General features: G+C 36.8%; 3 protein-coding genes across 3 annotated transcripts; all 3 read left to right on the forward strand.

Annotated features, from left to right (window-relative positions):
* The first annotated feature begins 830 nt into the window (after window positions 1-830).
* LOC104774203 (secreted transmembrane peptide 6) lies at window positions 831-1,769 on the forward strand. The gene is made up of 2 exons (XM_010498859.3): window positions 831-1,046; window positions 1,466-1,769. Exons 1-2 carry the CDS (start codon window positions 938-940, stop codon window positions 1,615-1,617), a joined length of 261 nt encoding a protein of 86 aa, XP_010497161.1. The 5' UTR covers window positions 831-937; the 3' UTR covers window positions 1,618-1,769.
* Window positions 1,770-3,462: 1,693 nt separating this feature from the next.
* LOC147941321 (uncharacterized) lies at window positions 3,463-4,377 on the forward strand. Its single transcript, XM_087458469.1, has one exon. The coding sequence runs from the start codon at window positions 3,463-3,465 to the stop codon at window positions 4,375-4,377; it is 915 nt and encodes a 304-aa protein (XP_087314595.1).
* A 6,468-nt stretch (window positions 4,378-10,845) lies between these two features.
* On the forward strand, window positions 10,846-11,460 carry LOC104701151 (precursor of secreted transmembrane peptide 7). The gene is made up of 2 exons (XM_019227645.2): window positions 10,846-11,030; window positions 11,162-11,460. Exons 1-2 carry the CDS (start codon window positions 10,877-10,879, stop codon window positions 11,290-11,292), a joined length of 285 nt encoding a protein of 94 aa, XP_019083190.2. The 5' UTR covers window positions 10,846-10,876; the 3' UTR covers window positions 11,293-11,460.
* Window positions 11,461-12,591: the final 1,131 nt, after the last annotated feature.

Below are 12,591 nucleotides of genomic sequence, written 5' to 3' on the forward strand. Positions count from 1 at the left end.
TTATGGGCTATATGAATACACTTAAGAATATACTAAAAAATCTTCTTAAAGAGAATATTCCAATAATTTATACAATTTCCTAAATAAAATCTTTAGTATTCCATGTATTGTTACAAAATATATATTGTTAGGCATAAAAGTATATTCTTAGGCGTAAAAAGGAATAAAATCTTGGCAATTTTATCACACTTAATCGTGATTTCCGAGATTTTATTGTGCAACTGAAAATAAAATCTTACCTAAGCACATGTCATATTAAAAAACTTTCACCAGGCATGTTCAAAAATTAAAATAAAAATAAACAACAAACATAATCATTTCTCATACATAACATTACAAAATTAACAATATAAAACTTACAAAATAGATATTTTTTTCAAGTCATTATATTTAACATATGATTTTATTGCATAATGTTTTATCTAAAAAGCTTTTAAAAATAATAATATAAATTATATTTTATTCTAAAATTATAATTAAATAAAATGAATGAGCACGGATTTTAATCTAGTATATTGATATTATTAAGCAAGGAAAGTTTGAAAAAACAAAAACAAATCTTGACCAATTCAACTATTATTGATAGTGGCATAGTGCGAGAGACTTTGCTATTTTCTTTTCGACATAAGTCAAAGTCATTAGTCGGTTCATCTAGAATCCCACGATCTCATTGTTATTACATAAGGTGTACCAGTCGTTGTTATTACATCTTCTGCGTAAGTCAACGTACACTATTAGTCAGCTCAACTTTAATATTCTTCTCCACTAATTTGAAATGACAAAGAAGTCATGTGTGGCTTTATCCAATAGTAGGGATAGAACACTGTTAGGCTTGTAGCAATGTAGAAACCGCGTTCACTAGTGGTAATATATGTGGTTAGCGTCTTCTATAAATGTCACATGACTTACATAGACAAAAACCACAAAGAAGGAGAGAATGGGTTCAAAGTCTCCAAGTGTTGCTGCACTAGTGTTACCACTGCTTCTTATACTTTTCACTCTTTCCTCTCAAATTGAAGTCGTGGAATCTACAGGCCGCAAACTTTGTAAGTTTCTTAACAACAAATACACATTTTCTTAAAGGATTTTCGTAATTATAGGTAAATTACCGTATATTTCAATTACATAATTAGATCTGATGAATTCTATAATCATATATCATGCAGCCTCTTGACTTTGATTAATAATGGCTTTTTTTTTTTTTGATTAAACATCTCAAGAGGTTACATATTTGTATACAACTACAAGTCATTAGCCCTAATTATGTAATTTAAATATGCTAATTTTACCTTTGATTTTGAAAAACACATATACATGAAAAGAGAAAGAGTGTATTGCAAGATATTTATTGAGATTAAACAATTTTTTAAGTAAAACTTGTAAAACGAACGAGCTTGAAATCAATTTCTCCACCAAAGTGAAACAACAATCTCTCTTATTTTTAGTTTGAACTTTAATATGGCAGCGTGGTGGTTTACGGGAACTCCCATTGTGTACACACCACCTTCAAGGTCATGTGGAACTTCTCCAGCAGTATACACTTCGAAATGGAGAAGACCCCGACCATGTAGGCTTCCTCCAGGAGGTGTTATTACTGCTTCTGATAAATCTCCTTAACTACGTGCTTTTGTGTCTCTGTGTCGGATTTTTCAAGTTCTATGCAATAATAAAGTGTCTGTGGTTTTAAGATTTGGTTTCTTGTCTCAAGTGTAGTAAGTACACTTTGTAAGGTATTATGAGTGAATAAACGAACTAATACTTATGGTTAAGATGAGTCGACGATGCCTCCTGCAAAAAAAAAAAAAGGCGATTAACAATACAATTTCTCCTCTCTCCTGAGGCGATAGAAAAGGCGATTAGTTTTCTCTACCCTAATCTCCGCCGCCCACCGGCCTCTCGCCGGTTGGTGTTTTTCAAGATGACAAGGAAGAAAAAGAAGAAGGGATCTCGCCCCTTAGTCCCTGGAACCTCTCAATTCGCTCGATTTGCCTCTTCAACAACTCAGTTGACCTCCCCTCGCCAAAGGGTTGATGGCCCTCTGCTTGCGGAAGACACCCCTTCTCTACCACATGTGGTAGCTTCTACGGAGGTTCTTGCGACACCTTCAGCAAACCCGGATACAGATCGCCTTGCCTCTGTTTCCTTGGTTCCTGAGCCGGTTGAGGACGCTCCCTCCCCTCCCGAGATCCCGGTCACTCTGGTCTCCGGTATTTCCTCAGTCGCTGTAGAGGTCTCCGCCTCTGGCACTTTTCAACCAAACTCGACCGTTGTCTCCCTGGGTGCCTCGGACCCGATGGCTCCCTCGGTCAGTGTTCCGCCTAAGGCCGGAAAAAGATGGACCTCTCTCTTCGGTGAATCATCTCAATTGGAAGAAGTGGGGTCTCCGTCGCAGCACATCTCCGGGGTCCCCTTTGTCCTTATCCCGGATGAGAATATAGAAGCTGCTAGGGAAGAGTTTAAAGACTTTATCTTTGCCCAATTTCACGGGAACCCTCCTGACATGGGTCGGGTTATAGGCGTCGTTAATGCGCTTTGGGCTCGTTCGGGTCCTCGCATTTTTGTTCACAAAATTGGCTATGGTGCCTTTCTACTGCGGGTCACTAACCCTAGAACCAGAGCTATTCTTCTGGGACGAAATGTCTGGAACATTGCAGGCTTCCCCATGTTTGTCTCTCCTTGGTCCCCGGAGTTTACTCCCAACTCCCCTCCGATAACCTCAGCTGCTATCACTGTGGAATTACGTGGGGTTCCTTATCTGCTATTCAACAAGCAGAGTCTTAGTCGGATTGCTACTGCGGTTGGAAAACCGGTAGCTCTTGCCCCGGAAACTGAAAGGAAGGAGAACTTCGAGGTTGCTAAGGTCCTAGTCCGCATTGACCTCACCAAGGAGCTCCCCTCTAAGGTAATCACGGGCTTCTCTGATGGTCATGAAGTGGAGGTTGACGTCTCCTATCCTTGGTTGCCCCCTAAATGTTCAGTATGCTGTGCATATGGCCACGACATCTCCTCCTGTCCTTCTAGGCCTTCTAGCCAACGTAAACGCGCTAATAGGTCCCGTAGTCGACCCCGTAGCAGGCGACGCTCACGGCAAGGAAGATCTCCTGATAGTAAACCATCTCAAAGGATTTGGAGAATCAAGGGAGGGTTAGAGACCGAGCAGTCAATCCCGAGGCTTGAACCTGATCACCCTCCTTTTGGTGATTCCCCCGGGGACATTGGGAAAGGAATGAGGAGCTTAGCTCAGCAAATCAAATTTTGGATTGGCTGGCTTCAAAGATTTATCGTGCACCAACCTCTGTTATGGCTCCGGTGGAGGACCTAGTCCCTGTCGAATCTGAGCCGCCTAACGAAGGGACAACGGTTGCTCAAGACCTCGTGCAGGAGTCAGAAGGTCCGTTTATCCTTGTTTCTAACAGGAGAAGTGGCTGCAAGGCCATGTTGTCACATTAACCCCCTTTATCGATGTTTTTTGTGTGGAATATAAGAGGTCTGAATAGTACCAGGCGTCAGGACTTTACAAAAGAATGGATCTCCATCCATCAACCACTTTTTGGAGTGTTCCTTGAAACGCATATTCAGTCGAATAATACAAGCAGAGTTGCAAGAGCTATTCCAGTTGGTTGGAACTTTTTTGGCAATTTTGACCATCACAACACCGCGAGGATAGTTGTGTGTTGGGACCCCTCAGTCTCTGTATTAGTGTACCAGTCCTCTGCTCAACTGGTTACATGCGGTATATATATCCCTACTTTGAGTTTAAATATTACTGTCTCTTTTGTCTATGGTCACAATCTTCCGGAAGACCGTCTGCCACTGTGGGAGGACCTGATCCGGCTTCATGATACCACTCCAGTAAGCCGCTGCCCATGGGCGGTGGTGGGTGATTTTAACCAAATCCTCCGTCTTTCAAATCACTCTGATCATCTCTCTCAAGATGTGGATACCACTGGTGTTGATGACTTCATGATCGCATTGCAAGAAGCGGAGTTGTTCGAAGCTCAAGCTCAGGGTCTTCCTTTCTCTTGGTGGAATAATCAAGATCACAACCCCATCTCCAAGAAAATAGACCATGCACTCATCAATCAGGCATGGGCCTCTCAACACCCTGAGTCTTTTGCTGATTATATGGAGCCTCAGCAATCAGATCACGCGCCTTGTTTTTTTCAAGTTCCAGCGATGAGGCGGCAGATCCGCAAGCCTTTCAAGTTCTTCCAACATGTGATTGACCATCCTGATTATCACCAGTCTATTTCGCAGGCTTGGTCCCCTTCGTCTATTCAAGGAACATCCCAATTCAAGTTGGTCCGGGCCCTAAGAAAACTGAAACCTGTTTTGAGGAAACTTAACAAACGACATTTCAGCGGTATCAGTGTTTGAGTCAAGTCACAGGCAGCTAAGATTGCTACACTGCAGCGACTCCTTCTCTCCTCGCCAGACGTGCAGACTGCTACTGAAGAACATCAAGCAAGGACTCTCTGGCAGGTCCTGATTAAGGCAGAGGAGAAATTCTACAGACAGAAGTCGAGGGTTCTTTGGCTACACCTGGGGGACAAGAACACTTCTTTTTTTCATAAATCTGTGATGGAAAGGGCAGCCAGGAATCATATTCACCTGATGTGCGATCATAATGATAGACGGATAATGAATGCTAATGAGATTAAGTCTTACGCAGCATCCTACTTTGAAGGTATCTTGGGTCAAACTGACATGCCTACCTCTCCCGCCACAGTTGACACGTTGCGAGAGCTACTACCTTTCCGCTGCACTGATGAACAAAGTCAGCTGCTTTTAAGTCCTATCACTCCTGAGGAAATAAAAGCGGTTCTCCTAGCAATGCCGCTGAACAAAAGTCCAGGTCCAGATGGGTTCTCTGTGGAATTCTTCAGAGCTTCCTGGGATGTCGTTGGTAATGAGGTAGTGGAAGCAGTTCAGGAATTTTTCAGGAATGGGCGTCTTCTAAAGGATTTTAACACTACCATCTTAGCCCTCATACCCAAGGTGCCTCAATCAAGCAAGCTAGGGGACTTTCGGCCGATAAGTTGCTGCAATCTGATTTATAAACTCATTTCTAAGATTATTGCCAACAGATTAAAGCCGATTCTGCTCGAGTGTATCAGTCCAAACCAGGCTGCTTTCTTGAAAGGAAGAAGCCTCGGAGACAATGTGCTCCTAGCCTCGGATCTGATAAGGGACTATCAAAAAGCCTCGTGCCCAAGGAGCTGTATGATCAAAGTAGACATTCACAAGGCATTTGATACGGTTTGTTGGGATTTTGTACTGAAAGTGTTGGAAGCACAGGGGTTTCCCCCCCTTTTCTGTACGTGGATCAAGGAATGTATCTCCTCTCCTCGTTTCTCTATCTCGATCAATGGAGAATTGGCTGGTTTCTTTCCTGGGAAGAAAGGTATCAGACAAGGAGACCCAATCTCTCCCTACCTCTTCATAATGGTGATGGAGGTCCTCTCCAAGCTTCTAGAATCGGCTGTTGCAACTGAGAAAATACAACTGCACCCTCTGTGCTCTTCTCCGCAGGTAACCCATCTTTTATTTGCAGATGATCTCCTTGTTTTCACAAATGGATCAAGCTGCTCTCTCACGGGAGTTGCAGAGGTTATGAGCCAGTTCAAATTGTTCAGTGGTTTGGACATGAATCCAGCTAAGTCTGAAATTTTCTTTGGGGGATACTCGGATGCTGAAGTGGGTGACCTCAATGCTCTCTCAGGAATCAAAGTAGGCTCTTTTCCAACGAGATATCTAGGCTTGCCGCTTAACCCTGCTCGGATTTCGCTTGCTACGCTTCAGCCTTTTCTAGAGAGAATCAAATTGAAGCTTCACTCTTGGACAGTTAAGTTATTATCCTTTGCAGGAAAAATCAGGCTCATCTCCTCCGTCATATATGGCATGGTCAATTTCTGGATTTCTGTCTTCAATCTCCCGAAGGGTTTCTATGAAAAGGTGGACTCTCTCTGCGCGCTTTTCTATGGAAAAACAAAGTGGGAACAGCAGTTGGGGCGAGAGTGGCTTGGAAAGATGTGTGTAGGCCTAAGGAAGAAGGTGGCCTCGGCATTAGGAGATTAGAGGACTTCCAGATTGTTTTTCAGCTGAAGTTAATTTGGAACTTGTTTGCCAACGCAGGCTCCCTGTGGGTTGCTTGGTTACGAGGGAATGTTTTCCATCGAAAGAGTTACTGGGCTATAGAAGACTCTCAACGACTCTCCAGATCAGTTCGTGGTCTGATAAAGCTGAAACCCCTCCTCAAGGATTTTCTATACTGTGAAATTGGTAATGGTAGAACAATCTCCTTTTGGTATGACAACTGGTGTGCACTATCTCCTTTGATCGATTTTCTTGGAGCTAATGGACCAAGACAACTAAGAATCAGGAAACATGCTCATATCTCTGACGCGGTAAGGGAAGGGGAATGGCGGATGCCTGCAGCACGATCTGAACAGCAACGATCTTTTATGGAGCTGCTCACTACCATCTCCCCACCTGCGGATTCAAATGGAGAGGATACTTTTCTCTGGCGTCGGTCTTCGGGAGTTTACGCAGGTTTATTCTCCTCAAAGGAAACTTGGGAGCAGCTTCGCCCTCACTCTCCCACGGTGCCTTGGTACAAAATTGTCTGGTTCAAGGAAGCAGTGCCACGCTATTCTTTCATAACTTGGCTTGCTATGCTTGGGAGACTGCCTACAAAGGACAGAATGCGAAGCTGGGGCCTCACGGTACCTGCAGGCTGCGTCCTCTGTTCTTCTGGTATTGAATCTCAATCTCATCTCTTCTTCGAGTGCACCTTCTCCACCTCTGTCTGGGATGCTTTCGCTTCTAGAGTCTGGCCATCTCCTCCGCAGGATCTCTCGTCTATTTCTCCCTGGATCCTCCAAGCACGATCTAATTCTCAATCCCAGGAAGCAACTCTCGTCAAACTGATCTTGCAGGCAGCTTATTACGTCATTTGACGGGAGCGGAATGCAAGGATCTTCACCAACACATCAACACCAGCAGCTTCAGTTCAAGCCACCCTGGATCGGTCCTTAAGGGATCAGCTTCTATCTCTCCCTAGCTCGTTTCTTGGCTCATATTTCAGTTGTATTAATTTCCCTTTCTAGTTTATTTCCCTTAAATAAGTTGTAAACAGAGAAAATCAGAAAATTTGGTATAAATTTAACCTTTTACCAAAAAAATAAAAAAGATGAGTCGATGATGGATTACTAATGTTATTATCCGTTATCATCATACTACGTACGCCTTCCGCAGTAATATGTTTAAGGTTTTACATGCATGTTAAGAAACTTAATATACGTTTTAGCCTTTATTATATAATCAAGTATGAATTGTTCTTTTCTTCTAATTCTTAACTATAGATAGTTATTGGTAAATATTACCAAAAAAAAAGTGCAAGAAAATACAAATATGTATCTTTTATGAAACAATAATTTCATCTAAACCATCTCTAGTAAAAAAAATGTTTATTTGATTCAATAGCCAAAAAACTCTTTGAATTTGACAGTTATATTAACCTTTTGAGATTTGCAATATTTCTTATATTATTTTCTAATTTGACATTTCTTGTTTGGTTTAATATAATATGACATTTCAGTCCTTAACCAGTGCATTGACTACTTTTTATACACCCTCCCATGTATTTTGCTGTCACATCTAAAAAAACATGCGCTTCTTTAAATTGATGCAAACAAAACAACAAACTATCATGTGTTTGACTAAAACCAAAACAAACAAAATATTTTGGATCCTTACTAAAATAGTTCTCGTTTCTTTTTGATATTGTGGTTAATTAAGGCTTTAATGTTTCTACATCGGTTTTTTTGAATCTGATCTTCGAGGGAGTCTATTAGTCTTAACTTTTTAAGTATATGTTGAAAATTTTGCAATATTTTGTGTACTGTCGCCAAAATGTCTACAGTGACTCGGTGACTGAAGTGTTAATGTGGAAGAATGTTGTGGAATCATAAAGGAAACCGTTTGTAAATATGTGTTGGGCGTAAACCAAAAATTTCATGGGAAATATCGTAGGAGTTTATGAGGTTTTCTTGTAATTCTTGGTAGTTAGATAATTCGTTTATGCGACAAAAAAAAAATAAAAAAAAATAAGTCTTATGAAGATTTTATCATTTGCGATAGGAGAAAATCAAAAGCAGTTAGGGTGTGAGATGTAAGATTTAGAAAAAGAAACTAGTAATGCTGATATATCTTATGATACTAGATAAGGATTCGCACGATGTGCGGGTTTAAAAATTGTTGAAGAAAATATATTCTAAATCTTAAATAATTTTTTAAAATTATATAAAAAAATTTATTTCTTAAAGTAAATATATAAATAATTTAAGTTAGAGAATATTTGTATTTACCTTCATAGATTTATTTATATTTATATATTTTTAATATATTATAACAATTATTATAATAATCTAAAGCTAAATTATATCACACTAAAATTTTTGCCAAATATACTCATCATTACAAATATTATTATTGTCAAATTTCAAAAACGTTTCACAACTTATTCACAAAATATTTTTACATGCAACAAATTCATCAAAGCAACATCTAATAAGTAACCACATACAATTTTACTCTATGTTTTACCATTATATATTCTTATACCCAAAATTATTTTATTGTTAAAGTATGCTTTTTATCACCACCTATAAAATGTCTTCTAAACAAATTAAACAAATTTTATGTTGCTTTACTTTTATTTTGGCATAATTATAGTTCTTATAATTACTAAAATTGTTTTGTGACATAATTTCTTTAACCATGAAGTTTTTTTTACTCCAAAGGTATTAGATAAACAAGTGGTGAAAATTATATACTCGGTTACAATGATTTTATGACTAACCCATGAGAAACTTAAAGAAAGTTAATATAATATAATAAAAATAAAAATTTGAAAATTATAATCATGATGGTATATATGTCTTAGGTAATTCAGATCTACAAAATAGAAACTTTATATACAATCCAAAACATGACATATGTCATAATCACGTTAAGGATCAACGACCTATTTACTCTTTAGAAATATCCAATTGTACCAAAACAACTTAAAGCTATGATCTCAAATATTCTCGGATCATAAATTCTCAACTTATTTTTACCCTAATCAAAAGTTCTCATATATTTCTCCATATACCTGGTTTAAACGGTTTACGAACCTAATCTGATAGAAAACCACATAAATCTGGTCTGAAACCAATTTTAAAATGGCATACCGTTCTAACTTCCCAAATTTGAAACCGCTTCTCAATTACTCGATCAAGCAGCTCTTATTTCAGTACCGGAATCATCAACATTATTCAGAAAAGAAAACTCTAAATTTTGACCAGAAACATCAACCACCGACTTATCTTCCAAACTTATAATGCTACTAATTGTAGAATCACTTTTGGAACCTCCATCATCGATTAAATTAGCGGAGATTATATACTTCGATTTCATTTCATTGCATCTGATAGCTTCTATTGAAAAATCCGCACGAATCAAAGACCCACGCAATAGATCGGCAAAACTATATCAGAAAAAAAAAATCAAAGATCAAAGCTTTCGATATAAACATGTAATGTTATGTAGATATAATGTTATTTTCTTAATTAGATGTCCTATTATGTTTCAAAAACAATAATTATTTTAACATAACTTATGTTATTCTTTTTAAATTTGTTATTTACTATTGATTTATTAATAATAATATATATGCTTAGTGAATTACTTTTTTGTTTATACATGTCAAAATCCTATTGAGAAAACACGTATAATATAAGTAGCGTACAATGGAAAATAGATTAATTTTGTTAATTTTTCTTTTTGATTTAGAATTTTTTTAGATATAAACATGTAAATTTTATTTAGAGTTAATGTTATTTTCTTAATTAGCTGTTTTGAAAATAACAATTTTTGACATGTGTCAACATCTTATCAGTATACTTGATACATGTCATGATCATGTTAATGACTAATTTGAAAATCCAACTTTACATAATAAGATTTTTAATATAATAAAAAGATTAGACTTCAATTTATGCTTTTTCTTAAGACTGCCAATCGGTTCTTCATGATCTCCGTTTTTTCGCATTTGCCTTCACAAATCTTGTTGCAGTATTCAGTGTCTGAAATTGGCTAACCATAGAGATATAAAGTTTTTTTTTTTTTTTTTTTGTGTAAACAAAGACATAAAATTTCATATGTTAGGTTATATTTTATAATGTATATTGTATAATTATACGACCAAATATGGATGACACATAATATATTTATTTTACCATGTAGTGGTTGAGAATCTCTGTAACAGTGAAACTTTGATTTTTTTTTGTCTACATTGAAACTTTGATATGGATGGTACATAGTATATTTATCTTAGTTGTTTTTTTTAATATAATAAGATTACAATTATCTTATGCTCTGTTTTACCAAACTTGAAAACTGTAATTTCTTATCGTTAAAATTGGCACGTGTCATGTTCTGATGAGTTACTAACTTTGATATTTAATCGTTAAATTTGACACGTATCACAATCTGGTAAGTTTTTAATTTTGATTTCTGATCGTTATAACTAACACGTGTCACGATCTGGTGAGTTACTAACTTTGAAAACTAAGGTTTATATAATAAGATATCAATCATATAAGACTAATATCAAGATACTAAAGTCAAGTCAAGCATCGAAAATATGTACACATTTATCAGTCTTAATAATAGCAAGAAATCGTATGTTGTTACTTGTCGTCCAAAACAGAACGTTTGAAACCGCGTTACATATGTCATTCAAAAGTAAAATATATTAGTTTCGAAAATGATGTAAACAACAATAAAAAAATTATTGAATTGGCCTTACTCTATATATTGGTCAATAGAGATGATCATGATGTATGATAAAATCAAAGCGTGTGGCAAAAGAATGGGTTCAAAAAAACCATCACATATTTTTGTTCTTCTCTTATCTCTTCTAATTTTGATTTTCACTATTTCTTCTCAAGTTAGAGTCGTCGAGGCTACAAGCCGCATACTTGGTAAGTACTAATCTTTAGAGATTTGAAAAAATCACAATCATCGGGTGGCATAAGCTAAATATGGTAGTCAAACAAAAAAAAATTATTCCGTACACTGAGGATTATAATATAAACTTCTTTTGATGTTGTAGCAAATGGAAGGACCATCGTGTGGACTCCAGCATCAAAGTCATGTGGAGCTTCTCATGCATCGTGGAAGAAGTATCGCCGACCCTGTAAACGTCCTCCAAGATCTGCCCCTGCTTCCTACAACTCTCCATAAGACCATAAGACAGTTTCACGTTTAGTTTTGGAATTTCGGGGTTATGCGAGACAAAATAAAGTGTATGGTTTTCAAATTTCCTTTCTCATCTGTATGTCTAAATCAGTGTGTAATGTCTAAACCATATAAGGATATAACTTTATTAATCTCACATCTTTTCTTTTAAAAGAACATGAACTTCTGTTGCTAGCTAATAATAACGTAAAATATTGCAAAAGTCAATCTGGTACCTGTACAGTCTGAAATATGGCAAAGTACAAAGATGTGGCGTCATAAGAGGCAAATTTGACATAGAGCCTCAATTTTGTATAATAAATCATTAATACAAACAAATGTATCAACACTCTAAAATTTAAAAATTCTATTGAGCTCTCTTCAAGCAACTTCCCATTAGTATGATATTATCCGTTAAATTAGTTTAAGTGGTCAAATCGCACAAATTTATTTTTAGGCTCTTTTCCAAAAGATTCTACGGTAGTTAGAGTTGGATGACATATATTAAAAACATATTTTCTAATATTCTGATATGGGGCGTTGGCTTCTATCTCAACAATCCTTCTCTCAAACATAAGACCATGAACTTTTGGTCTCCCTTCCAGCCAAACCTTGTCACCTAGGCACCAACACCCTTTATTTGCAAAGTATTCTGGAGACATCCTTCTAAACGTCTAGGATTAGTTGTGGTTTTAGATACAGTGGTTTAGTTGTGGTTTTCACATAACGTCTAGGATTTGACTTTAGAGAATGTAATCTTTTGCAATCTATGAATGCAAATTTTTCACACATTTCCACTTTCCAAAGAATTTTTTTTTGAAATTAAAACAAAAATAGTTAAATACTCATCAGAAATTTGTCAGAGTTTTTTTTTTTTGAATTTCTGACCATATTATCTAATAACAATAAATATCCAAAAAGAGAAAATTTAATTTTTAACGAATTCCCATTGTACATCGAGTTTTTCGACTAACTGCAACAGTTTTTTTGTCGGAAAATAGTTGGTATTTTGTCGACCACCATTTTGTCGGAAATGGTAGTGAGAAATTTGAATGTTTCTTTTGTAGACGTACCATACTATGCATGTTAAACAAAAACAATATATGTCGTGATTTTATGTATTATGGTAAGTAGGACTGTCCATTGTGGTTAATAAAACCACTGGTCGTAATTTATGTGTTGCAATGTGTTATGTGTATCCTGTGTTGTATAATCATACACTATACATGGAACTGCGTATAGTAATTATTTGTGTTGGAAGTCGGTTGTAGATAGTAGTTAAATAATTTTTGTATGAAAGATTAT

Source organism: Camelina sativa, chromosome 7 (assembly GCF_030686135.1).
Source record: "Camelina sativa cultivar CO46 ecotype springtype chromosome 7, ASM3068613v1".
Taxonomy (NCBI): Eukaryota; Viridiplantae; Streptophyta; class Magnoliopsida; order Brassicales; family Brassicaceae; genus Camelina; species Camelina sativa.

Coding starts and splice junctions, on each gene's coding strand:
- LOC104774203 (XM_010498859.3), top strand. CDS start 938: ATGGGTTCAAAGTCTCCAAGTGTTGCTGCACTAGTGTTACCACTGCTT. Junction 1,047..1,465: donor ATCTACAGGCCGCAAACTTT/GTAAGTTTCTTA, acceptor TTAATATGGCAG/CGTGGTGGTTTACGGGAACT.
- LOC147941321 (XM_087458469.1), top strand. CDS start 3,463: ATGTTTTTTGTGTGGAATATAAGAGGTCTGAATAGTACCAGGCGTCAG.
- LOC104701151 (XM_019227645.2), top strand. CDS start 10,877: ATGATCATGATGTATGATAAAATCAAAGCGTGTGGCAAAAGAATGGGT. Junction 11,031..11,161: donor GGCTACAAGCCGCATACTTG/GTAAGTACTAAT, acceptor TTGATGTTGTAG/CAAATGGAAGGACCATCGTG.